The sequence below is a fragment of the Littorina saxatilis genome, linkage group LG1 (genome assembly GCF_037325665.1).
Source record: "Littorina saxatilis isolate snail1 linkage group LG1, US_GU_Lsax_2.0, whole genome shotgun sequence".
Lineage (NCBI taxonomy): Eukaryota > Metazoa > Mollusca > Gastropoda > Littorinimorpha > Littorinidae > Littorina > Littorina saxatilis.
In genome coordinates, this window is record NC_090245.1 from 71,574,212 (window position 1) to 71,601,664 (window position 27,453).

Here is a 27,453-nt window from a genome sequence, read left to right on the forward strand (position 1 = left end):
TTTACCGTTGATGACGTCCTGTATGTTGCGACTACATACCTGGTATTTTGTGTGTTACTTTCTGCAAGGGAGTTGCAGATGTGTGCCAAATTTCATAGCTCTAGCAAACCTCTTTCGTATGCAGGCTACAAACTTTTGAAACAACCCACGTACATAAAGATTTCCATACAGTACATGTACAAAACCCATGTCAGCTTCCATCACACGAACACCAAAGTTCAACAAAGCAATATTTATCCCCCAACACTGTGCAACACCTTGACAAAAATGCAGTGTTACAACATTATTATGTAAAATATCAGTTTCATCACATTTGTATCATGGGTATTCTTTTGTTTTGTAACACGCCCCCCCCCCCCCCCATCTTTATAAGCCTCCCCCCCCCCCCCCCCCCCCCAAGTTTTACCACAGTGGTCACTTTTACGCTGTAGTTTTTTTCTTCTTCTTCGCAAACTTTGCTTTGTACTTGTCTTTCCTCAGCTGCTTTTCTTTCTGAACATCTTCCCTGGACTTTCCATCATCCTTCTTCTGTTTCTTCTTCTGCTTTTCTTCTTCTTCTGGGTCCTGAAATATAGTTTTAGTGGCCATTTTTACAATTGTCTGTCTACATCTCTCTCTCTCTCTCTCTCTCACACACACACTAACACACATACACTAACATTGTCACAGAAACATTCTCTGTCTCTCTTTGACTCTTCATCTCGGTCTGTCTTGCTCTCCCTTTTAAGCATGCATGATCCTTCACAAGTACGAATATGAAGCTCTGCCCAAAAACGTTCTGTTGGGTATCAAAATGGCAAGTACATTTACTTCATTCATGTTAGAGCAAACAGCGCCTCTGACTGAAAGCTAATTCACTTTTCAGGTGTTCTATGAGCATACCACAACCCACTTACTCTTCCTTCAAGTATCAGCTTCTTCCTCTTGTTGATATCGCGCTTCTCACCAAAGTCCTGTTCATCCAGCCTCTGAAAAATGTGCATGCAATTCACATGACGTAACAGTTCACTTCAATATCAATAATTCTAATTTCACAGTGAAGTAATTTCACAGTGAAGCAACTGACTGGAACGCCCATCCCTGCTCCCCATTTTGGTCCAGTCAGTTTCCTGATGGCTGGTTAATTGGCTATTATTTGTTATCGTCTCTTCAGCTGATATTGCTATTCGAGACCGATGCAAGTGGTTTTTACATTTAGTCAAGTTTTGACTAAATGTTTTAACATAGAGGGGGAATCGAGACGAGGGTCGTGGTGTATGTGTGTCTGTGTGTAGAGTGATACAGACTAAACTACTGGACCGATCTTTATGACATTTTACATGAGAGTTCCTGGGTATGATATCCCCAGACGTTTTTTTCATTTTTTCGATAAATGTCTTTGATGACGTCATACCCGGCTTTTTGTAAAAGTTGAGGCGGCACTGTCACACCCTCATTTTTTAATAAAATTGATTGAAATTTTGGCCAAGCAATCTTCGACGAAGGCCGGAGTTTGGTATTGCATTTCAGCTTGGAGGCTTAAAAATTAATTAATGACTTTGGTAATTAAAAATCTGAAAATTGTAATTAAAATTATTTTTTTATAAAATGATCCAAAATTACGTTTATCATATTCTTCATCATTTTCTGATTCCAAAAACATATAAATATGTTATATTTGGATTAAAAACAAGCTCTGAAAATTAAAAATATAAAAATTATGATTAAAATAAAATTTCCAAAATCGATTTAAAAATAATTTCATCTTATTCCTTGTCGGTTCCTGATTCAAAAAACAAATAGATATGATATGTTTGGATTAAAAACACGCTCAGAAATTTAAAACAAAGCGTACAGAAAAGCGTGCTATGCAGCACAGCGCAACCACTACCGCACTAAACAGGCTCGTTAATTTCACTGCCTTTTGCACGAGGGGCGGACTACGGTCATTGTGAAAAAATGCAGTGCGTTCAGTTTCATTCTGTGAGTTCCACAGCTTGACTAAATGTAGTAATTTTGCCTTACGCGACTTGTTTTTTTCTCAGTTCACACGGCAAGCTTAATGCTTCCAAGATGCACAGTACTATTTTTGTTGTCTGAAAAAGTCATTTTATAACCAGACAGATTTTTTTTCAATGATGAAACGTACAATGAAAGTGTTCTCAACCTTTAAAAAAACCCACACAAAAACATACACATAAAGTCCACTATCTAAACTCACAATTTCTGCTTCCCTTCTTCGCACGGACACTTCCTCAAAGATCTCCAGAACCTCTTTCTCCTTTGTCGGATGCTCTGTCATCTTTGAGTCTGCAAACAAAATATGAGGTTAGACCAGGCCACAGCCAACTACAAGTAAACTATGAGTGAATACAAGTACTCAAGCCATACAAGCCTATCTTTTTAAGCAAACCTTTTGAATACTCAAAAAAGCCCTTATATTCTCAGTGGAATTTCTTACACAGGGAACCCTCCTTTTAAGAACTCTAGAAAACCAGGTCTTAAAAAGGAGGGAGTCTTAAAATGGGGGTAACTTTACAGAGGTTATGAACAGAAAATCTGAGGAAACAAGGCGTTCACAGGGAGGAATTCTTAAATTGTTTTTTTTTAAAAGAGAGGTTCCACTGTATATGTGGAAATCCAAAATTTTATTAGTAAATTTTGATTTGATTAATATACTTACTCGACTCACATATAGCATTAACTTCAGTTTAAGTGCTAAGACGCTGAACTACGCTTCACCCCAAAGGGAAAGTAACCCCCTAAAAAAGAACGGCCTTGACCTATAACCCATGTTAGACAAGAGTCAAGGTCATACCGTCACGTGACTGATCACGCGTGACTCCACCGCCGCCATGTTGTGAAAGCTCACTCCCACTGAAGTGATCTGTTCATTTTTAGGGAGGGTATTAACGATGTGAGTCGGGTAAGTATATTAATCAAATCAAAATTTACTAATACAAGAAGAGCAAACGCTCGATCGAGTCACTTTCGCAGTTCTGAATATTATATGAGGCATCAGATGGACAGGAAGAAATTGCTATTCACAACACAATGAGTCACGTTCACATAAAATTTGAGCCCGGTCACTTTTATAGTTTCCGAGAAAAGCCCAACGTTAAGTTGTGTGTTGCCGAACAGAAAAGGCTAGTTATCTCCCTTGTTTTTCTGATAACGTTCGTAAAAGGCTACAGATGTAAATACTTTGATGTAAAGAATAATCCTACAAAGTTTCAATCACATCCGATGAACTTTGTCAAAGATATAAAATGTCTAATTTTTCCTTTGACGCTGACCTGTGACCTTGAAAAAGGTCAAAGGTCAACGAAACCATCGTTAAAGTGTAGAGGTCATTGGAGGTCACGACTAAACAAAATATGAGCCCGATCGCTTTGATAGTTTCCGAGAAAAGTCCAACGTTAAGGTGGTGTCTACGGACGGCCGGCCGGACGGCCGGCTGGACGGCCGGCCGGACGGCCGGCCGGACAGACTAACACTGACCGATTACATAGAGTCACTTTTTCTCAAGTGACTCAAAAATGTTGGATTAAATTACATATCTTAACCCGACTCACATATAGCAGATTGCTAATGTAGGTGGCGGGTAACTTACTCTATGATCTGGGAAGAACCTGCCCTGCGGCCACCATAGCCGGTAAGGAGCTGGTCCCATCTTGTCGCGTACTTGCAATGTCACGCAAATAAAAGTTTATGAAAACGTCGAGTACTTCAGACAGTCTCCCTGACTTGAGTACGGCCAAAGATGAGGCCCATGCAGACGACAGAGGGAGAACAGACTGCCCCCCCCCCCTTTTTTCTTTATGCCACCAGTCATATGCTTGTCTAATGAGTGTAGACATCCACCTAGCTAAGGTAACCCGTGACAGGTCTCTGCTCCGGGCTGTATTGAGTGAAATGAAAAGGAGTTTTTGCTCTTTAGCTCTTAACGAAGCAGTCCTAGACAAATAGCTGCTGAGTGTTCTAACTGGACAATTTGCCATGTCAGGGTCTCCTGATGCTAGGATGGTAGATAAAGGCGGAATCCTGATTAAGGGAGAAGGATGGTGAGGGTTTTGATTTTTTGCCAAGAAATCAGGCCTAAAACGAAGTGTGATAGAACCGTCACTTTCGATCAATCAATCAATCAATCAATGAGGCTTATATCGCGCATATTCCGTGGGTACAGTTCTAGGCGCTCTGCAGTGATGCCGTGTGAGATGAAATTTTATACGGCCAGTAGATTGCAGCCATGTCGGCGCATATTTACCTTTCACGGCCTTATTCCAAGTCACACGGGTATGGAAGACAATTATTAACTGTGCCTAAGCAATTTTGCCAGGAAAGACCCTTGGGAAGGCCCGAGAGAGCGTGTACCTCACAGCTCCTTCTAGCTGTGGCAAGGAAAGTAAGCAGCAGAGCCTTACGTGTCAGATTATGAAGACTTGCCAAGTGTAAGGGTTCGAAATCAGAAGATCTCAAAAACTCTAGAACTAAAAACAAATCCCAGGCTGGGACTGGTGTCTTTGCCCTGACAAAATCCATTGCAGCGCCCCTTAACACGCTTGCAATAACTCCACCAAGAGAAATTGTGTGACCCAATTGTTTTAGAGTGGAAGAAATCGCTGATCTCCTGACCTTGAGAGATGATGGGGACCTGCCTTGGGAGGCTAACCATGACAAATGGTTAGCCACCTGCATTGAACAAGGAGAGGTAGCGTTAACCCCATTCTTGGTACACCATGTCACCCAAGCAGACCAGTGTGAAGTGTATACAGAACTTGTAGACTGTCTGAGAGCCTTCTGAACCAAATCGAGGGTACTGTCCGAAGCACCTGAGTGACGCAAAGACTTCCTCACAGTCTTCAGCCGTGAAGGCGCAGAGCCCGTGGATTCTCGTGATGTACGCCCGTGCGCGGTTGGAGTAGATCTCCCTTCTCTAGTTCTGGAGGAATGGGAGGGCCTACTGCGAGACGAAGTAAGTCCGGAAACCAAGGTTAGCTTGTCCACATTGGTGCCACCAGAATTTCGGCTTTTCTGAGTACCTTGCCCAACAGCTGAAATGGAGGGAAAGCGTATGCCACAGGGCCCGTCCAGTCGATCTCCAAAGCGTTTGTCTTCCATGCTTCCGGATCCGGAAACGGCGAGACAAAGACTGGTAGTCTCCGGGAGAACATCGTAGCGAACAGATCTACTAGAGGTTTGAGAAACCTCTAGTAGATCTGTTCGCTACACCTGTACCCACAATCGCTGAAGCGCGTGGTAGGTGATCGTCCACTCCGTGTGCAGAACGCTGGAGGAACGGCTGAAAGCGTCCGCCAGGACATTGAGTCGACCTGGTAAGAACTTAGCCGAAAGAGTGATCTGATGCTGTGAGCACCACCGCAGGATCTGACAAGTTCTGACTGAGAGTGTGTGGGATCGTGACCCGCCCTGCTTGTTCACATATGCCGCCACCGTGGTGTTGTCTGTATGTAGACGAACATGTTTCCCGACAACCGCAGGAAAGAAATTCTGAAGCCCGAGAAAGGCTGCCTCCAATTCCAGCCCATTTATGTGGGACTGAGATTGACTCGCTGACCAAGTCCCCGAGGCTGTGAGGTGTGCAAGATGAGCACCCCAGCCTGACAGAGACGCGTCTGTGAACATGTCTACCTCCGGAGGTGGGAGGACAATAGGAACTCCCAGAAACAAGGTTGTTTGTAGCCACTGTTGTGTGGCCTGCCCAATCCAGCTGTGTATCTGAACAGAGACATCCCAGCCTTGATAAGCCGAGTTCCATTCCGAGTTGAGCGCTGCCTGAAAAGGCCTCTTGCACACTCTCCCCAGAGGAATGAGTGTGGCCATAGATTCCATCTGTCCCAGAGCTGAAGCCAAGACCCTGACATTGGCCTGCTTCTGTGATCTGAGAGACCTGAGCAGGTCTTGAAGTTGGTTGACTCTTCTCAGGGAAGGACGTACTGACCAAGTCACCGTATCGAACGTCATCCCTAGGAATGTAAAGTTTTGGGACGGTATTAGTTCTGATTTGCTCTGGTTGACCTGAAAACCGAGGTCGTTTGCCTGATGTAACACTGCCTGCATGTGAAGACTGCAGGTCTGCTGTTCCTGATGGAGGACAAGCCAATCGTCCAAATATGCACGCAGGCGAATGCCTTTTTGTCTGACCAGAGAACAAAGTTGTCGTGTCACCATTGTGAAAACCCAAGGGGCTAGAGATAGGCCGAAAGGGAGTGCCCTGAACTGATGAATCTCTTCTGCCCACCGAAATCTGAGCCACTTCCGGTCTGACGGATGCATGAGAATGTGGAAATAAGCATCCGTCAGATCTATTGACGTTGCCCAATCCCTTGGTCTGAGTGCATCCCGGATAGAAGAGGGAGTTTCCATAGTAAACCGAATCTCCCTGAGAAATCTGTTTAAAGGGGACAGGTCTAAAACTGGCCGCCACCCTCCCGAATTCTTTGGGACTATGAAGATTCTCCCATAAAAACCCAGGGAGTTGTGGTCCAAAACCTCTTCCACTGCTTCCTTTTGAAGAAGGGCAGCAATTTCTAACTGAATCGTGACCTTTGCCTCTGGTTTTGCCGGAAATCTGAACGCGGGAGGTGTTCTTGTAAGAGGTGCTTTTCCCTCTTTCCAGAGCAGCCTGAACCCCGAACGTACTATCCCCACAATCCACTGACTGTTTACATGCAGTATCCAGCAAGGAAGGGCCCGGGAGGGGCCGCCCGCCACCAAAAGGGTGGGGGCCGTGGGGATGAGTAGCTCGGGGCCCCGTCACTGGGGGTTGGACTTTCGACCCGACCCTCTAGAGTTGCCGAAAGACGGCTTCTTCTTGGGGTAAGGTGCACCTCTGCCTCTAGAAAAGGATTGGGATTGCTGTGCGTTGCGTCCACGATTAGCAGCTGTGAAAGAAGCTTTAGGAGGACCCTGTTGCTTGGCCTGTGGCTTAGCGAAACCATGCTGAGTGAGCTTGGCAATTGTGAAGTCCTTGGTGTTTTGAGTTTGCCTGTCGAGTGCGTCAAGAGAGGGTTGCCCGAGCAGAGCTCCCTCTGCGAAAGGAGAGGCCTTGAGCAAGTCTATAGTAGACTTATTTTGAATTTTGGAACCAGACAAGAAGAAGTCTCTGCGCGTGTACACCGCATGCGCGTATAAACGTGCCGCGACAAACATTTGCTCGCCTGAAACCTTAGCCAAAGAGGCCAGCAGTCTTTAACGCTCGCGTCGTTTCGGAATTCGAAAGGGTCCAAGGACAACGCGATTGAACGCGAAAGGGATCGAAGAAGTGTCTCTGAGAGAGACGCAAGTTCCAGCGAATATCTTCCCGTCTCCTCCAAACCAAGCAGCGCGCCCTCTGAGTAGGCGCATGTTTTATCTAAACGATAGCCATCCTCCCTAAGATTGGCCAGCTCCGGAGTGACCGGAAGCAGTGCACTCGGCAGAGCGTAAGTCCCAATAAGGCTGTGATGCCGACGGGAGACAGCAAACTTGCGGGAATGAACCGAAGCGCTCATATGACGTAGTTGGTCTGAGGCAAGCCATGGCTGAGCAGCAACAGGCGCCTGACCGTGTGCCGCTAGTAGAGGCACAGTGTCTACAGGCAAGTTGTTCTCCGAGCCCGAAGTTCTAGCCAGAACCTTGGAAAGTTCGTAAGCCACGGAAGGAGATTCGTTGAAACAAAATTCCTGAGTTTCCATAAGTGCTGGGCGGAAATCACCCACCGCTGAAGGGTGGTGGTGCCGCAGAGCTTGTCGTAGCTGTCACACCTTCAGCAAAGTACTTGGCAGCTACCTGAGCCGCAGTAACCAAAGCTGGCTTAAGTTTGAGTGACAACCTGAAATCGACTTCCTCCTCAGTGACTGAGTGAGACTCGTTGAACTCGGATCCTGCTGAGGCTGGACACTGAAAGTCATTGTGACTAGCTGCGTCGCTAAATTGTTCCTCCAAGGACGAGGCTGTCTGCAAAACGAAAAACCAGTGCGAAGCCTGTCAAAAAGCAGCTTCCTGCCCAGAGGGCGGAAGTTGAGAACTGTATACATTCACTGGAGACATGCTAGTCTGCCCGTGTGTATATCCGTCTCGTTATCCGGTGTCGACACCCCGTGAGTTCCGCTTACTAAGAGCGATAGCCTCCGGGAGAGTCGAACTTTCACTCCCCAGCCTCGGCGGGGGAGCTACTAGTTCCGGCCCAACTTGTTGTCCGGTGTTGATCCCCCGTGAGTTCCGCTTACTAAGAGCGATAGCCTCCGGGAGAGTCAAACTTTCACTCCCCAGCCTCGGCGGGGGAGCTACTAGTTCCGGCCCAACTTGAACACTTTCACCAGAAAACCTGGTTACCGGTGAACTTGACAAACCTGTAGAGCGTGAAACCGCTCCGCATCTGAAGCAGCCTCCTCCTCTGTGTGCACGTCAGCCGAAGTGACTGTGTATGAAGGCGGAACCCTGATGCGTGACAACGAAGCCACGTCGCTCAATCCCGCCGGGAGCGAGCGTAACTCTTGACGACTGGCCTGCAAATCCGCAGCAAGCTGCTGTTGTTGCACAAACATATTGCTCATTTGGGACGAAAACGTCACGAAAAGGGAAGAAAAATCCTCTCTAACACAAGTTTTATCTTTTCCACTGCGTCTCTAGACCTTGGCTGAAGTAGCCTTACTTTTAACCTCCTTCAGACATTGTTGTTTGGGAACATGGGTCAAGAACAGAAACGATAGTGCCTTTGCCTTTTTCTTTATGCGAAACCTTAAAGGGTGAAACGTCAGCAGCTACCTGTCTAGTCTGTGGTTTCTTTTTCTTCTTGTCAGCCATTGCTGAGAAAACAGTCTGAGTTATGGTAAACAACAATCAGACCGAAACACGGAGAAAGAAACAAACGCAAGCAAAAGCAAACAAAATAGAACGAGCTCACCCAAACTGGTGCATGAAAAGCAGGGACCTGTCAACACCCGAATCTCCTACAAACTGTCCACTCTGGTCTACAAGTGTCTCAACGACTCTGCTCCCGAGTACCTTCAATTCTCCCTGGACCTGTACACCCAGCCCTCCGACCGTCCCCTTCGTTCTGCTGCTGACCCACTCCGCCTTCACATCCCTCGCTCGAAACTCGCATCTGCTGGTCAGCGTGCATTTCCCTCCGCGGGCCCCTCCGTCTGGAACTCCCTGCCGCTTGAGCTTCGCCAGAGCCCCTCTCTTGACGCGTTCAAGAGTAGGTTGAAGACTCAGTTCTTCCCGTAGCTGGCTGCGACTTTCATGTTCAACGTGATGTGTTGTGCCCAAAAAGACATTCTTGTGCTGTGCTCTGTGAGAGGTGTTTTCTTTGTGTTTAATATTATTTTGTTTGGACCTAGCTATTGATGTGTACATTGTTGTTAAACAGTTGTTTGTTGTATGTTTATCAGGGTTTGCTAGTGTGTGGTAGGGTTCGTGTCCGTCTGTAGATGTTAGTTTCTTTGTTAGTCCTGTGTTGACAACTCTTCGACAAGCGCTTAGAACTGTACCCACGGAATACGCGCTATATAAGCTTCATATTGATTGATTGATTGATTGATAAACGGGGTGAAACACTGTCTAGAAGACAGTCTAGGCTGAAAGCCTGTAGCGTAGTGTAAAAAGCGTCCGAGCGTCTCGGAGGCTGAAGTGGGAGTGAGCTTTCACAACATGGCGGCGGTGGAGTCACGCGTGATCAGTCAAGTGACGGTATGACCTTGACTCTTGTCCAACATGGGTTATAGGGCAAGGCCGTTCTTTTTTAGGGGGTTACTTCCCCTTTGGGGTGAAGCGTAGTTCAGCGTCTTAGCACTTAAACTGAAGTTAATGCTATATATGAGTCGGGTTAAGATATGCAATTTAATCATTATTTCTTGAAAACATCCTACACCAGGAAAGTCTGGGTTAAAATAAAGAATTCAAAAAACACTTCTTGATTTTTGACGTACAGTAGGGCGACTGCTGTTTTTCTCCTCCAAATAAACTAACAGAGATGTGGTAATTATTCAAATTATTCAATTGATTCAATAACATTTCTAGCTACTTACTGATGAAGCTTTCTGTCGCCTTCAGAAGTTTGACGTCAAACTCTGTCACCATGGAAATGGACTGGCCACACCGACCTGGACAGAATAAATCGTGAAATATATCTATAACACAAAAACTAAACAAACAAAAAAGGACTTCAGCTTTATTTGCTACAAGGCTGTGCATATCAAGTCACATTCAAACAATGACTGGTTAAAGAGACACAAATTAAAATCTGATATAAAGCGCTAGAGGGCAGAAACTCAAGTTTTCCTTTTCTTTTATCATTAATTAAGTTTTGGTGATTTTGAATAACTTAAAAAAACTGTCTTATTCAAACATTTCATATGTACATCTCTGTCACTGACAGCTTCAAAGCACAATATGGTTGGAATGTGATGAAATGCCTAATTCTGCTATTTAAGGGGAGGTGGGCCAGTGCACTACCTTTTTTTTTATTTTGAATGTTCTATTGTGTCTAAATGTTATTTTATGAAAGAAATGAACAAATGATGACAAACAATAGTCATGTTTTGTATTTGCGGTTGCTGGTTTTTGTTTTACGCGACAAAAACAGTCAAAATACAGACAAAAGTGGAGTACAGGAGATACACGGATTTTCATCAGATGTGATTGTCACACTTCTAATTATTGTTTTATTTTATCCTTCTGGGTATGCTCTAGGGGATTACGAAGCAGATCTTGTTTATTATATTTATATTTGGAGTTAGGAACACTTCTTTGTTACAACTGTCAAACTTTAGGGTAACGCTTGCGAAATTATTTTTTGAAATAATCTGGATATGACTATAATAAAATTTCAGCAAAATCCCTTCGTAATCCCCTAGAATGTTATATTCTGCACAAACTACAAAAGAAAATATTGCTCTAGCTAAATTACAGCCAGAGAAATCGCGTAACTCAAGACGTAACCGTAGGCAAAATGGCTGAACTGAGAAAAACGACATTGAAGATTGAACACCACAGAAACACTATTGAAACAGACATACAAGGACAAAACTGTGTTATGAATGAACAGCTTAGTTTATTTGAATTGCAAACTACTTAGCCTTTAGCACGCCAGCAGAGAATTTATGCGTCCATCCCTTCTTTCCCTCTGTCAACCAGCATGGGGATACTGCCCCAGCGCTAAACGTGTATCAATGACCCGATTCTCGTTTGTATTTGCATGCGAATAACGGTATTTTTAACGGTAACTTACTTGAGCCAGAACGAGGCTTCTTTCCTTCCGTTATCTCGTCGTGTCTTATGCGCTGAATTTGTTGGTCGAAGTTTTCTGCTTTTGTTTTTACATCGATACAGTACTTTAGTGCTTCGACAAGCAAGATGGAGGATGATGAGTTTGAAACTTTTGTTTGAGTTGTTTTTTGACAACAAATCGTACGTGGAATCTGAACGATTTACTGAGGAAGCTCTTCGCAATGAACTGTGTATCGCGGTGAAGAAAATGACACAGTGACAGTGACGGAATTTACGAAAGTGCAGATTGATACAAACAGTTGCTGATCCAGTTTCGTTCGTGAAATGGCAGACCCAGCAAACATTACCGATAATCTGACTGATGTTGGATACTTTCTCCTGTTTTTGTTTTTTTGCGTAGCAAATGCTCGACTTGCTTGTCGAGGAGATACTGCTCAGAAACTGACTCAAATTCAGCGCAAAGCAAGCCAGTTGCAAGACGTAAAAAGTCTGCGCCATGCATGGCGTGTTCGGAAATGGCGACCTGTGGATCTGCGTGGAGATCAAAGCTTTCCTCTGTATCGGAAACACCGGCAGAATCCAAACTTTGGCCTAGTACCAGCGGAAATACTTGTTGTTGCTAACCGAACTAATAAAGACATTGTCCTCTCTCTTATTTCGAACCATTGTTATCGTATCAAAGGTTGTTTCTCAAAGAAAAATTCGCTTTCGGTTGTCACCGATCGTTTGATGTGTAACCAGGATGTTGTAAAACCGAGTGAACTTCGGGTGTTCCCGTCATGGCCGAGAGTCTCTTCGGTAGTTTCCGTATGCAAAATTTGTAAGCTGAGCATGCGCACTCACAAAGTAAACTGGTTCCCGATTTCGGTTTATGAAACGAACCAATGGATGTCGAGTACCTTCCAAATAAGGACATTTCCGTTCGATTCCGTTCGATTACGATTGCTGCTTTTGCAACGGACTAGTGGCTGAGTGAATGGAACATTCATCAAAACACTGATGTCATGTTATAGGTCAAGAGCTGCTGCGCAGTTTCGTATGTCGTGAATGCACTGTTTTGCTGAGGACAAAGCCGTAACTAGCCTTTGAAATGAGACATTTTTTGGCGGGGGAATATCGACTACAGAAGACAATCAATGCCACACATGTTCACATTTTGTCTTTATTGACAGATAAATAGGACACTTTTGACAAAAACACTGACACACATGGATGATAGGTATGTTATGGAAACATAATCTGCTAAAATACCCAAAACAGTGTTTTGAACGATTTGGTCAATTTTGCACTGGCCCACCTGCCCTTAATTCTACTTTACTAACACTCACCAGCTCTGGCTGTGCGACCCACCCGATGGACATAGTCTCTGGGTCTGTTAGGGATGTTGTGATTGATGATCAGATCGACTGTTGGGATGTCCAGACCTCTGAAATACAGGCACCACCATTATACATGTATACATCTAATCTGTAACACTGATGCTGAAAAGTGTGTTGCTACAACAACGCGTTTTATTTTAAATTAAAAGGAGAAAATTGCAAAGTCTGAAGACAGCTGAAAGATAAAGCACAGATGTTCCTTTCTTATGAACATATAGTTTTTAGGTTAATGGGAACAGACATTGTGAACAGAAAACAGAGGAACCGATAAAGAAGGGCTCCATAAAAACAGCAATAGAGTTTAGGAGCAACTCCATGCACACTGAAGTAGGCATAAGGCCTAATAAACAAAAAGTTATGATAAAAAAAAACCACACAGATGTTTTGTACTATTAACCCCTTCACTGTACACCCCGCACGTGATACGTGGTCATTTTCGGTTTGTCGTACGCCCATAACCGTATCTCGTACGTGGGATTTGTGTCGGCGAAATTTTGAAATTTTAAATGGGAGGTAAGCGTGGAAAACTGGTCCAAGCTCTAGTATAGGGTTGCTAAAAAGTAGTGATTTCCCTTGGACCGTCCGCAGAAGTTCGTATCACGTGACGAAAACTCGGAGAAAGTTCCAGACCTATAATCGTATTCAAGATGGCGGACAAAAGTCGAAGTTCAACCCGCAGGCCTGTCTTCAAGCGCTACAGTGCGCTAGAAGCTCTGCAAGAAGTGTTGAACGACAATGATAGTGGCGATGAAGACTTAGGAGGACTAGATGACAGCGATTCCGACGACGATGAGACAGACAGCAACCAGCACCACCCTCTTTTGTCGGAGGCTGTGGGTGATGAAGACGAAAATGACTCGAACTTCGAAATGGAAACTGAAAGTGACTTCGAGACTGAGTCTGATGCTGCCAAAGTTTCTGACCATGCTATTCCTAGCACAAGTACCGTACCCCCTCCTGTCGTGAGAGGTCGTGGTCGTGGTTAGGGGAGGGGCTCGAGTTCGCGGGGGAATGGGGCGTGGCCGAGGAATGGGGCGTGGCCGAGGAATGGGGCGTGGTACCCTTATTCATTTATGGATTTACCACACAGAACACTTTTGATGGCTGTAATGTGAGTACCAGATGTTTGACTTCATTTTCATTATACACTTTCACCTGTTTTTGCAGTGTTTTGTGTTGTTTTATCTGCTGCAATGTATGTGTGTGTGTCTGAAAACTGTTTGTTTTGTGAAAAAAAAATGTTCATTATATCAATATTTACAAAAACATTTTTAACAAAATCCTATTATTTTGATATCACATGATAGCCAAGGGTATTAAAAAAAACCATGCCAAATATCTCAGAGATATCTCAATAAATGAATGAGCAGTGAACAGATTAGTGAACCTACCCAAAAAAACTGAATTTTGGCCTGGCACACAGCAATACCAAAAGGCTATTATACTGTGGCAGTGAAGGGGTTAACAAGGATAATGCAAAAACAGATAGTTCTTATGAATGTTTTGTTTTGTCTACAATTAAACATTCCATAAACTGAACCTTTCTTGTTGGCTCACGGAAGTGTAGCCTATGCGATCGTAACTTTTGTCTGTCTGTGCGTGTGTGTGTGTGTGATAGAAACTTTAACATTTGAAGACGTCACATTATGACGTAAGAGGGTTAGACGTCACGCAAAGGAATTACTGAAAGTCTCGGTCATTGTTATTTTGAGCGGGCCGAGACTAGTTGGCAGTCGTGTCCCTGTAAGTTACAGGCTACATGCAGACAGACAGATCTAGATCTAGTGTCTCGCTTTCTTGCACAGTGTCACCTATGCTTACTGTGTGTGTGTGTGTGTGTGTGTATGTGTGACGGAGTGATTGAGTTTGTGTTACTGTTTGTCGATTTCTTACGTGAGCCTTGAAGGCTTCGCCTCTTGTTTTTTGATACTATAGCGAGGCTTTTCGCTGAGGTGTAATCAAGGAAAAGTTCAAATGAAAAACAAAAGCCAGCAGATCCTTAATAGCAAGGCTTTCAATCGTCTTTACCAAAAACTAAAATTTTAAATATCAGCCAGATTCAAAAGCAAAAACAGACAAAAAGCCTAAACAAACGCAATCCATCTGCTCACCTGCTGGCAACGTCTGTTGCGATGAGGATCCTGATCTGGTTGGATTTGAACCTTGAGAGTGAAGACAGACGGAAGCGCTGTGGGATCATGGAGTGAAGAACGGCACAGGGGAACCCCAGCTTCTCCAGCATCATGCCCAGAATCTGTGCGTACCTGAACAAGGTTTGGCACCAGATGACATTTGAATGTTAAGAATTGTGAACGTTGAAGCAAGCCAAATTTCATCTGAAGGATCTGCTAAAACTACTCTGTAACAAATTAATGAATAAATTATGAAGATCAAAACAAACTCTGTAACAATCCTTGTGTAAATATTGTATTCTTGAGATAGACAGACAGACCAAAAATGAACAGTAAACATGTCATCTTTAAAGCCATATGTACTCGATGACTATACACGCTAATTGCTTTACCAACAGCTGGAGACAGACTAAATTAAGTTCCCTGCAAAATATTGTGGTCTAGGACCCCTTAAATGTTGAGATATTTGAATTTTCATTTTGATCTGGATCGTCCTATTTATAGATTTGGCAACACATGTAACGTTGATGCAAGGGAGAGAACACCGCGGCTTTGTTGACATCCTCACTTTTTCAGAGGCTAGAACAAGCTGTAATGCATGTATTATGGTCCGCGCATGGTGACGTATCGTCATTATATGGTCTTATGGTGCGTTTGACATCGATTGTGGGCAAACTACACTTTGTAAACACGGGAGTGCGTTAGTATGCCTTTAAAGAAAAGATAAGATCGTTTTCAATGCAAGCACTGAAATACTACAGATCAAAACGTATTCACTAAACTGAGTACATGAACATGTGCCTGTTATATCTTACTTGCAAGTGGATGCGAATATGATAACAGAAGACTTAGGGTGTTCTTGCGTCCAGCGGTCAACCACATGGACCATGTAGGCATCCTTCATGGAGGCAGGAACCAGCACATACTCCTCGTTCAGTTCGTCTACTGTTGCTCTCCTGCAAAAAGATTTCATCCGTAAACTGAAGCACTATTTATTAACACTTTTCATGAAAACTTACTGAACTTATATTTAAGATGGCAGCTCTGTGCTCTCGGTCCATAAAGCTGAAACAGAAGACCATATGTTCCAAGCCACCAAACATCATATATTGTTTAAGGCACAGTTGTGTTATTTAAGAATGAGAAAGTTCAACAACATTGATTCAAAACAGACATAGATGGAGAGATCTACTAAAGGGAGACAACCAAACACAGCCAGACATCCCATGCATCACTGGCATGAGGTGTCTAGTAGCACAGTTCTGTCTGCAATTCTTAGTTACACACATCTCCATGCATCACTGGCATGAGGTGTCTAGTAGCACAGTTCTGTCTGCAATTCTTAGTTACACACATCTCCATTCCATCCCCTTCATCATCAGATCAGACTCACTCAGATTCCTGGACCCACATAAAGGGTTTGTTGAGCACAGAGTCCTTGAGGTCGGTCAGTGTGGAGGACATTGTGGCAGAGAAAAGCAATGTCTGGCGCTTGGGTGGCAGCATCTTCAGAATGGTCTCCAGCTGGCTGCCAAAGTTATCGTCAAGAAGTCGGTCAGCTTCATCCATCACCTTTGTACAGACAGAAAGTATTATTTTAATGCCTAAGAATGTGAAAACCACAATTTATTGGTCACAACATCTGAAAATATTAGCAAGATTAGCTCTGATCTATAACTGTTCTGGTGAAAGAAACACTTAGCGTAACCAGAAATTTATTTTACCAGTTACAATTTCAAAACAGCGGAAATAAAATGGTCAATCCTACTTGCTTTGATTCAGTTTGAAATGTTTTCCCTATCAAATAGAGTGAGCAATGTTATTTCGCCTTTGTTTGACAAGTTACCCTAACCAAATGACCAGTTTTTGCTCAATGTGTTTTGTCATTCTGTTTTGCCTGTCAATAGTCTGAGAGTGACACCCTACCCTCCACCCCAAACGCAGACACACAAGCAACTGACCAAGAATTTGATGCGAGCGAGGCTGAAGGTGTCACAGCTGTCAATGTGATCGGCCAGACGGCCAGGAGTGGAGATGACGATGTGTGGCTTGACAGACAGGTCCTGTCCTTGCTTCATCATGTCTGTACAGAACAAAATTAAACGGTTATTAGTACCTTGATGAGTAATTGCCTTTTTTTCCACTTTACAGACGGGCATGAACAACCTTATCTCAGAAACATAGTGTGCAAAACCTATACTCAGACTATCATCAACAGCAATGATACACAACCGAACTGCAAGCAAGCACACTTTAGCTGACATTTCTTCTGCACAGAAAAATACAATAGCACCCAGAGGTTGGATAGATCAGGCAACTTGATTTTTGCCAGTTGAATATATCGGAAAAACAGTGTTTAATACATTTTATCAAAAACATAATGGGCTAAACCTACATTCCTAAATCTAGACTTCTTTGTTCATGGGCTGAAACTCCCACGTTCACTCATACTTTTGCACGAGTGTTTTGTTTTTTACGTGTATGACCGTTTTTACCCCGCCATTCAGGCAGCCATACGCCGCTTTAGGGGGAAGCATGTTGGGTATATTCGTGTTTCTATAACCCACCGAACTCTGACATGGGTTACAGGATCTTTTACTGTGGTCTTGTGCTTGTGTCTACACACAAGAGGGGTTAATGCACTAGCAGGTCTGCACATAAGTTGACCTGGGAGATCGGAAAAACTCCACCCGTAACCCACCAGACAGCCGCGTCTTGAACTCACGACCGACGGGCGCAGTGGCCTTGTGGATAAGACATCGGCCTCCTAATCGGAAGGTCGTGAGTTCAAATCCCGGCCGCGGTCGCCTGGTGGGTTAAGGGTGGAGATTTTTTCTGATCTCCCAGGTCGACTTATGTGCAGACCTGCTAGTGCCTATCCCCCTTCGTGTGTACACGCAAGCACAAGGCCAAGTACGCACGGAAAAGATCCTGTAATCCATGTCAGAGTTCGGTGGGTTATAGAAACACAAAAATACCCAGCATGCTTCCCCTGAAAGCGGCGTATGGCTGCCTGAACGGCAGGGTAAAAACGGTCATACACGTAAAATCCCACCCATCCGAAAACATGAGTGAACATGGGAGTTTCAGCCCATGAACGAAGAAGAAGAAGAAGAACTCACGACCTTCCGATTAGCAGGTCGATGTCTTATCCACCAGCCCACTGTGCCCGCATATATATATATATATATATATATGTATAGGTTACAACACGAGTGGTTTTTTATATGGCTTGTATATATATATCAGTCAAGACCCAGCGGATGAATATCATCGGGAGACACGAGCCTCTGGCGAGTGGCTCTCGATTGATATTCCCGCTGGGTCTTGACTGAAATACAAGCCATATAAACAAGAAGGGCAAACGCTCGATCGAGTCACTTTCGCAGTTCTGAATATTATATGAGGCATCAGATGGACAGGAAGAAATTGCTATTCACAACACAATGAGTCACGTTCACATAAAATTTGAGCCCGGTCACTTTTATAGTTTCCGAGAAAAGCCCAACGTTAAGTTGTGTGTTGCCGAACAGAAAAGGCTAGTTATCTCCCTTGTTTTTCTGATAACTTTCGTAAAAGGCTACAGATGTAAATACTTTGATGTAAAGAATAATCCTACAAAGTTTCAATCACATCCGATGAACTTTGTCAAAGATATAAAATGTCTAATTTTTCCTTTGACGCTGACCTGTGACCTTGAAAAAGGTCAAAGGTCAACGAAACCATCGTTAAAGTGTAGAGGTCATTGGAGGTCACGACTAAACAAAATATGAGCCCGATCGCTTTGATAGTTTCCGAGAAAAGATATAAAATGTCTAATTTTTCCTTTGACGCTGACCTGTGACCTTGAAAAAGGTCAAAGGTCAACGAAACCATCGTTAAAGTGTAGAGGTCATTGGAGGTCACGACTAAACAAAATATGAGCCCGATCGCTTTAATAGTTTCCGAGAAAAGTCCAACGTTAAGGTGGTGTCTACGGACGGCCGGCCGGACAGACTAACACTGACCGATTACATAGAGTCACTTTTTCTCAAGTGACTCAAAAACCACTCGTGTTGTAATCTGTATATCCCATTCTACCATCAAACACAAAGTGTAGACTACTAGCGGCACTGTTGCGATCTGTGCAGGGTAAAACAGTGTTGCCAGCGAGACTTAGCCCTTTTGCAACCTTAAACTAAATGACCGTCGCTGAAAAAATAAAACGAATGAGTGCATCGATAAGTACGCGGTAACACTACTTTCAGACCATTTAAAAGCTTTAAGTAAAGGTTCATAAGTTGCAAGAAAGTAATGAAGTCGTATAGAAATTAATTTAGTTGAAGCGCACAATTCTTTTGTTTTGCGTTTCAGGTCGGCAGAACGGGCGAAACGGGTTTGGGACCCATTTGGCTTACTCGATTCAGAATCGATTCCACGTTGTTTTTCTCGAACGTGTGTAATTAGGCTTATTGACAGAGAAGCAAATTTTAGGGAACAAATATGTAGGTTTAGATTTAACCATTTGCTCCCTATTTGAAATGTCTACGTGATAAACTGTTTTGCGAGTGTGTTTACATGGATGAACTTAAACTGGTATGGGTGTGAGGAAAACGCGACCGACACGTCTGTCACCGCCGATTGATTGCATTTTGAAGGAATATGACTGGATTACGGAAAAATACACACATGTTAAGTTCTTGGATACCTTCATCGCCAATGTGGACTTACTGCAGAGCCAGACAAAAGAGTAGACTTGCTCGCAAAACACGTGAAACAGCCGATGTTTGATAGCGAAGCCCAACCGTGCCAGGTAAGGACGGTCTGACAGATTCTCAAAAGTCGTCTGCTAACGATGCAAGGGAGGGTACTCGTGTTTTTGTTTTGGTTCGCTAGCATCTGGTTATCTTGTAAGTTGAATGTTCGTTTTTTTCGACCTGCATTGCTTTCATAATGAAAGAAACGTTTGCTTATTGCATCTCATACATCAGATCAGTTCTGAGATTCATTTTTGCGTGCAACTGATATGGTTTTCTGAGCCGTGCAATACGATTTTGGAACTTCATACAAATGTGTCACATTGTTCGGCGCGAGGTCAAAGGTCGGGAGGAAAGTAGTTCTTTGCCCAAATCGGAATCTGCACTATCATATATTTTTTGGAGTCCATGATGTATTTATTGAGCTATAAAAATACAACATATATACCCATACTGAAGTAACAGAGACAAAGAAGGGAGGTCATGGGATATATATATATATATCTAGACTGTTTCCATACAATGCCTTTAAATTGAGAGGGAAGGAGGAGGAGGAGCAGTGTGAGCACAATCCATCAAAAACATCCGATGTCACAGTGTTCATGGAAATGAATAAATTATCAATTAATAAATGATGACACAACAAGTGAACAACTACAATAACATTATGAAACCAGAGACAATCGTTGTTTCTTACTAGATGCCATGTATCAAAAGAAAGTGACCTACCCATGCCACCGGTGATGACTGTGACTCTGACACCCATGGATTTTCCCAGTACTCTGAACTGGTCAGCAATCTGGAATGCCAATTCTCTGAAGAAGAAAGAAAAAAACATGCACTAAAAAATTATTACTGTGAGTGTGAGAAAAACGTTACCAATTTTCTTCTACACATCATAGACCAAATAGCCTGGACCGCCAACTCGTCACGTGACCCTTCGAGGTTACGACTCTCGACTTTCAGGGGCGCGTCGCGTCCGGTTTGAAAGGCAAGCGATTCGAAGACAGTGAAAAGAAAGCACGCTCCAGTTATGTGTGACAATGGGAGGTGACAATGAACTGGATTTTCCAAAACTCCAAACTAAACTTAACAAAACTCATCGAAAAACATGTTCCATATGCACTTTTGCTGAGTTTATTTTAGCATTTTCAGAACTTACCTCGGCAACTTCGTCCATGTTTACAATCGACACCGGATATCACGTCTCCCTGATTTCTGAAAGGCTTGTAAGCGTAGGTTCCTAAATGCGAGAGGCCGCTACCTCGTGATAGAGAGAAAGAGCGGAGAGAGAGCTAGTTGGCGGTCCAGGATAAATTGTCTATGTACACATGTAGTTCTATAAGATTTCCAACCAAGTCCAAAGTTTGTTTCGACGTTCTGTTTGTCACCTTTATGCTTTTACATTAAAAGAATGTCAAAGAGAAAAGTGTAACAAAAAACATGCAGCAACTTTCCTGATAAGCAGGAGGTACATCTGCTTGCGTGTATAACCTTTAAGCCTGTAGAGTTGAGCCAATGAGGGTAGACTAAATGCAGGCAGGCCACTACACAAGACTCACACATACAAGCATGCAACTCTAATGACTATGAATAGTATGATTATGGCTCTCTGAAACTAAAGGTGAAAAAAGCCAATGAAAATATATCCTGACCTTGTTGGTGTGAGCACTAGTGCAAAAATCCCAAAAGGATCCTCTGACAACTTCTGTAAAATTGGCAATGCAAATGCTGCTGTTTTGCCACTGCCTGTCTTGGCACACCCAATGCAGTCTTTCCCTGACAATTGTAACATAAACAAAAATATCACATACAGGTAACTGATATAATATATTTTTCTCTACTATTCCTTCCTCTAAGATTAGAAGATGCATGGTGCCCTCATGAAAATGTGATGAGATAAATTATCAGAGTAGCTCCAGAACCAATGAGAAAATGCTTCAAAACAGAATGACACACCCCTCCATATGTAACACCTTCTTTCCATGCACCATCACTCAATGGAATAAATTCCCAATATGGAGCTCCTCTGCAGCTCCTTAACTGGAATGTTTCCAGACCAACCTTAGTGGTAGTAGTACATGTACTTGTAATGCCAGCGCCATTTGAGTCCAACACTGATTGCCACAGAATTGTGTGTGTATATAGGTCTATATATATGTATGTGTGAGCCTGGGCCACACACAGACACAGACCCCTTTTATCCAGCTCTACTTAAACTCTACTCGCTGAACTTGAAACGTCCAAAAAGGAACCAGTTCATGGAAGCAGAAGATTAATCATTAAGAAACTAAAAAGAACAACACATCTGTACGAAACTTCAATGTTAGTTACTATTGTTATCTTAGTATTTGTTACTGATACTGTGGCAGTAATACAATGGGTGACACTTGCACAACGAAGCTGAAAACAATTACGGAATGTGTGTGAATGAGGGAGAGAGATAATGACTAAAATGAGAGAGAGGGGGACTGGGGAGAGACAGAGAGATCTAATTCTGAATCTAATGAAACTGAAAGACAGACAGTGAGTGAGACACTGACGTGACTGAGACAGATGATCTTGTATGGACATATAATTACCTTGTAAAATCGGTTCTACACACTGAAGCTGAATGGGTGTTGGTTGTTTGAGTCCAACTGATTTACACTGTTGTACCAACCAGTCATCGAGCCCCAACTCAGCAAAACCTGCCATCTTTGTTGCTGAAAAACCACACCAGACTGTGGAATACTTGTCAACAATTCCTCACATGGGCAGGAAGTCGAACGGACAGCAGGAAGTTAGCATGTCGTAAAATTTAAAAAAAAGTTGTATCTCCCTTTTCAATACTCAATTTTAAATTTAGATAATGGAACCTTATTAGATTCTTTCATATTTGAGAACCGCGATCGGTAAGATAGATTAAACGATTTAAATAATAATTTAAAAAAAAAAGGTCAAAACACTCGTATGTCGTAAACCAAGAACGAAAGTTGCCACGTGACGTGGATTTCATCAGCTCAGTCAAGAATCTTTTCTTTTTTTGCAAATATTGCAGACTATAGGCCCTTTTTGTCAAAACGAAGTAGTTCAATCTGAAAAATACACTCCCCTATTTTCTCTCCTCAATAATACACCATTATTCGACGGCTTAGTTTATATCCATAAGCGAACATGAAACTGTCGGTTGGGAGTTGTGGCGTGCTCCTGTAATCCAGTTACTTGGAGACCGAGAGTGGGAACGGTTTGAGGGCGGGGGCCCTGTCAGCAGGCGTGCCATGTCGATCGGGTGTCCGCACTAAGCCCGGCATCAATATGGGCCCTTGGGGGGAGCTCCGGGGGTCCAGGTTGACTAAGGAGAGACGAACCGGTCCAGGGTGGAAACACAGCAGACAAAAGTCTCCGTGTCGCGCAGTAGTGGGATCGCGCCCGTGAATGGGCGTCTGTTGGCAGCCCGTCCGATAAAGTCGGACTACACTCTTTTTTTTCTGCCACATTCACTTTTTTTTCTTTTTACATTTTCATACAAATCAATATATTTGTAAAGAATATGAACTATTTTTCTTTCTGAATTTTGTTTCTTGTCAGTAGTTCGCTGCTGTCCTACGGTTCTTGACCAACTTATTTTTGCTGCCACGGTTTTATTGTATTTTCGACTCCAACTTTTCAGGAGAGGGACAAATGCTTAACTTTATCAGTTATTTTGGAACAAAAACAAATATCAGGGCCGGACTAGGCTAAGAGGAGGGCCTAGGGGGGGGGGGGGGGGGTTGCCAGTGGTGGTCCAGGGGGATGTTCCCCCTGGCGGCAGGGGCGGATCAGTTCATTTTATAGGGGGGGGGGGGGGGGGTTCAAAAGTATATTGTGAAGATATGGGTGTGAAGGCGCAAAGCTAGGGGGGTCCGGGGGCATGCCCCCCCGGAAAATTTTGAAAAAAAGGATGCAAAATGGTGCAATCTGGTGCATTCTGAGGATGATCATTACCAGTTTCAGGCAGCAGATTTTGTCACTGAATAATACCCCAAAAATTGAAACTCAATGTAAAATAAAGAAATGCATACCTCATTCAATATTTTTATTTTTTGGCTGGGGGGGAGGGGTCCGGAAACCCTAGAAACACCCCCCCCCCCCCCCCCCGTCGTCCGCCCCTGGACGGGGTCAAGGGGCAGAGCCCCTTGAGGGGGTCAGGGGGCAAAGCCCCCTGAAGCTGATGGGTAGGTCATATTCTGAGATAGGAAAATGGTCGCTCCTTGCATGAAACGGCATAAAATAAGCAATAATAAAAAAAAATTAAATAAGTAAGGTACATGTTTAGGCTAGGGGGGGGGTGGGGTTGCGCAATCCCCATAACCCCCCCGGTAATCCGGCCCTGAATATTATTAATGATAATCAGTTGATGCTAATGATGACGCGGCTCCGGCGTCGTTGAATTGATGATAATGACATGACATTGTCTTTTACTACTTTTACTCTCTCTCTATCTCTATTTTCCTTGGGGGGGGGGGGGGTGTAGTGATATCTGCATGCTCACTAGTACCCAATATTGACGGACTGTGTGATGATATCTTCTGCTATGGTCTCAGTGATATCAAAATCGAGACCGGAGGTCGAGATTTTGATATCACTGTCGAAACAGACCAATAGCCGTAGCCGAAGATATCATCACACAGTCAGTCAATGTTAGATATATTGCTAATTCTCTGGACATTTTGTATTTACTGTAAAGAAATTACAAAAGTATTTGTCTCAGTTTTGGCTGTTCCATATCCCTCCCTCTGATTATTATTTCTTTTTGTTCACTCTTTTCTTGTACTTTTCAGCATTTCAAAATGTCTTTTCTTTCAAAAAGTCTTTAGTCACTTGCTCAACTAAATTCTGGGATCATTACATTTTCATATATATTTGTTTGTTTTTAAATTTAGGTGTTTTTGTCAGTTTTTGAAGTGGGGAAGCAATAAAGAGGTCGTCGATATCAAAACTGATATCGACGGAAATGTCGTCGATATTACTTTTGCACTGAACTCAGTTTTGCCCAATTGACCAATGGAAATCCACGTAACATATGAAATAGCAATATTCATGGTTATCCATACTGCCTGGCCACACAGCCAGCCTCAGTTTTATCCTTGCCTTCTGCGGCAGTCTGCATTCAGCTATCACAGTGAACAGTCTCTTGCTTCAGTAGGGGAGAGCGGGGCTAAAAGTAACAGGGGCTGGAAGTAACAATGGAAATAACTCTTCATTGTTTTATGATTGGCAGTTTAATTTAGGTGTATTACCTTCCTTTAACCCTTACTATAAACTGACGTAAAAATGGCGGCATGAAGCCAGCACGTTCGACTTTTAAACCAAAAAGTTCAAAATTCAGGCAGGTGAGTAAAATTTCTCAACTTGTGAACAATTTGTAACTGTTCAACCGTGTTTACGAAATGAATCTCAAAACATACTAAGTATGAATGCTTGTTGCTTTGTTAATCCTGTGATGCACTCACATTTGCGTATACTTTAGCGCGGTAATGGAGTCACTGGGATGCACGGGTGTACTATGGTGTGGGGCTGGTTGTAACAAAACTGACGGGGCTGATTGTAACAGTGTTACAACCAGCCCCGTCACTGTTACAACCAGCCCCGTCATGTTGTTTTATCACACCGTCCCGTGTTTACTGTAGTCTCTGCGCTCCTGTGTGTTTGAATAACAGAATGATAAACGGATGGCAGGCCTTTGTTCAATTCATTCTGTTATTGAATAAGAGGGGTGCCAACCAATGTAATCAAAGGCTTTAGAGTTACTGGAATTTGCCCATTTGATCCAGAAATATTCACAGATGTGGAATATCAGCCCTCTGTTGTCACTGACAGACCCTGCCCGTCACAAGCCGCTGAAACTCCTGAAAATAATGTCAGCGACAGGCCCTGCCCTCAAACAAATATTCCCTGCCTAGAAGCAGACAGACCCTGCCCAGAACCTGGTCAATCATCTGACAACAGTTCTTCTCCACCTTGTGCGACCCAGTCTTCGCCAGAAACACAAAGACCGGCAGCTTCAGCCTCGACGCAAAATCCAGGTTCTTCTCAAGCAGTAAATCAGCCAACTTCAATGGCCCGTTATTTGAAAACCACAGGGAAGGGAAGTATTTTAGAGTGCGAGGAGATGGCCATTGTATCCTTCATTCATTTTAACGAAGCTTAGAGGCGGAGAACATCATGACAATTTCTTTTGACAGCCTCTGTGATAAGCTGACAGACGAAGTTTGTGGCCATCTGCAGTACTACCAGGAATTGTCCTGCGAGGGCAACGACCTGAAGACAGACCTGCAGAGGTTCATCGTGGAGAAGCAGTACAACACTGATACAATTGATTTAGTGCTAGCAGCTCTGTGCAATGCGCTTCCCGTTGTTGCCATCATTTACCAAACTACAGGCGGTCAAATTCAGGAATTTGTCCATGGCCCAGGTCGACCAGGAGTCAACGCGGCTGGTACTGTCCGCTTTCAGATGACAGGTGAAGGGCTTGGAGCTCACTACAATCCTGTCGTTCCTTGTCAAGAGCCAACAAACCAGACTGCATCGGCCGTCCACCGTGACTCCGATGTCCAACCTGACGCTAGGGACTCACAGGTTACCCACTCTGCCAGTGCCAAGCGTTCCCAGAAACCACAACAGGACTACACCCCCATGACTAACACACCAACAAAGCCAACAACCTCAAACTTTTCCGCTTTTCACGTCAGGCCATTTCCAAAGGCTGCCCCAAGACAGATGGCTTCCAAAGGTAGGAAACGGAGAAAGTCGGCCATACTAACAGACACTCCAGAAAAACAACGGCTCTCAGAGGAAAAGCAACGAAAACCTACCCGTACAGCTCAAGTTGGTACGAAGAAGTCAGCCCCCAAAACGAGAAAGCGGAAAGCAAGCAGGAACTTAAAATCAGCCATTAGCGGTGATTCGTCTGAAGACGATGACTGTTTTTGCTTAGTTTGCTGTGAACCATATTCAAACAGTCGTCCAAACGAACAGTGGGCCATGTGTGTGTCATGCAACGACTGGTCGCATGAAGAATGTACTGAGAAAAAGAACATCTATGTCTTCCAGAATTGTGCCTCGGATTCGGAATGACAGGTCAAAGTTCATCACGGTTTTTTTCTTCTACCAGCTACCATTTTGTGTTTGATGTTATAGTTGTTCCCTTTGTGGTTTAAATAAATGCCAAACCACCCAAATTTGTTATTTTTCCATATTTTTAAGTATTACGAGTGTCTACATGTTGTGACTGTATAAAGACACTCTGACGGGGCTGGTTGTAACAGTGTTACAATCAACCCCACATGCTGTTACAACTTGCCCCACCTATGGGGTTAGTTGTAACACATTAGGTAGCATTACTTTTCATAGTCTGTATTCTAAAAATGACAGATTTCAGTAAAACCTTCAACAATTATCAAAAGGAAATAGTCGTAGGATCATCTGGCTGAAAAAAGATCTAAACAATGTCCTTACGATTCAGCTTGAGAGGTCCGTAATTAAAAAATGTTACTACCAGCCCCGCTCTCCCCTACTCTTACCTTTTAGTCTTATATTCAATACAGTGTAATCATTACTATACACGCCTTCACAGTGTTGTCTATGTGTGTGAGTGTCATACTACACATGCATCATATTATTACAGGGGGGGGGGGGGGAGGGGGGGTCTTAGTGTTGTTTTCAAGTTTTACATTTAGTCAAGTTTTGACGACGACGGAGAAGCAGACGAAGCGGAGAAGGAGGAGAAGAAACAAGTCGCGTAAGGCGAAATTACTACATTTAGTCAAGCTGTGGAACTCACAGAATGAAACTGAACGTAGTCCGCCGCTAGTGCAAAAGGCAGTGAAACTGAGTGACGAGCCTGTTTGGCGCGGTAGCGGTTGTGCTGTGCTTCATAGCACGCTCTACTGTACCTCTCTTCGTTTTAACTTTCTGAGCGTGTTTTTAATCCAAACATATCATATCTATATGTTTTTGGAATCAGGAACC

General features: G+C 43.5%; 1 protein-coding gene across 1 annotated transcript; it reads right to left on the minus strand.

Annotated features, from left to right (window-relative positions):
* Window positions 1–393: 393 nt before the first annotated feature.
* LOC138977754 (probable ATP-dependent RNA helicase DDX49) lies at window positions 394–22,239 on the minus strand. The gene is made up of 12 exons (XM_070350380.1): window positions 22,044–22,239; window positions 21,117–21,240; window positions 20,191–20,276; window positions 16,687–16,808; window positions 16,119–16,297; window positions 15,541–15,681; window positions 14,705–14,857; window positions 12,543–12,640; window positions 10,014–10,088; window positions 2,201–2,289; window positions 897–968; window positions 394–564 (listed from the first exon to the last, which is right to left on the minus strand). The coding sequence occupies exons 1-12, from the start codon at window positions 22,156–22,158 to the stop codon at window positions 421–423; spliced, it is 1,398 nt and encodes a 465-aa protein (XP_070206481.1). The 5' UTR covers window positions 22,159–22,239; the 3' UTR covers window positions 394–420.
* Window positions 22,240–27,453: the final 5,214 nt, after the last annotated feature.

Coding starts and splice junctions, on each gene's coding strand:
- LOC138977754 (XM_070350380.1), bottom strand. CDS start 22,158: ATGGCAGGTTTTGCTGAGTTGGGGCTCGATGACTGGTTGGTACAACAG. Junction 15,682..16,118: donor ATGTGGGTCCAGGAATCTGA/GTGAGTCTGATC, acceptor ATCTTTTTGCAG/GAGAGCAACAGTAGACGAAC. Junction 565..896: donor AGCTGATACTTGAAGGAAGA/GTAAGTGGGTTG, acceptor ACTATATTTCAG/GACCCAGAAGAAGAAGAAAA.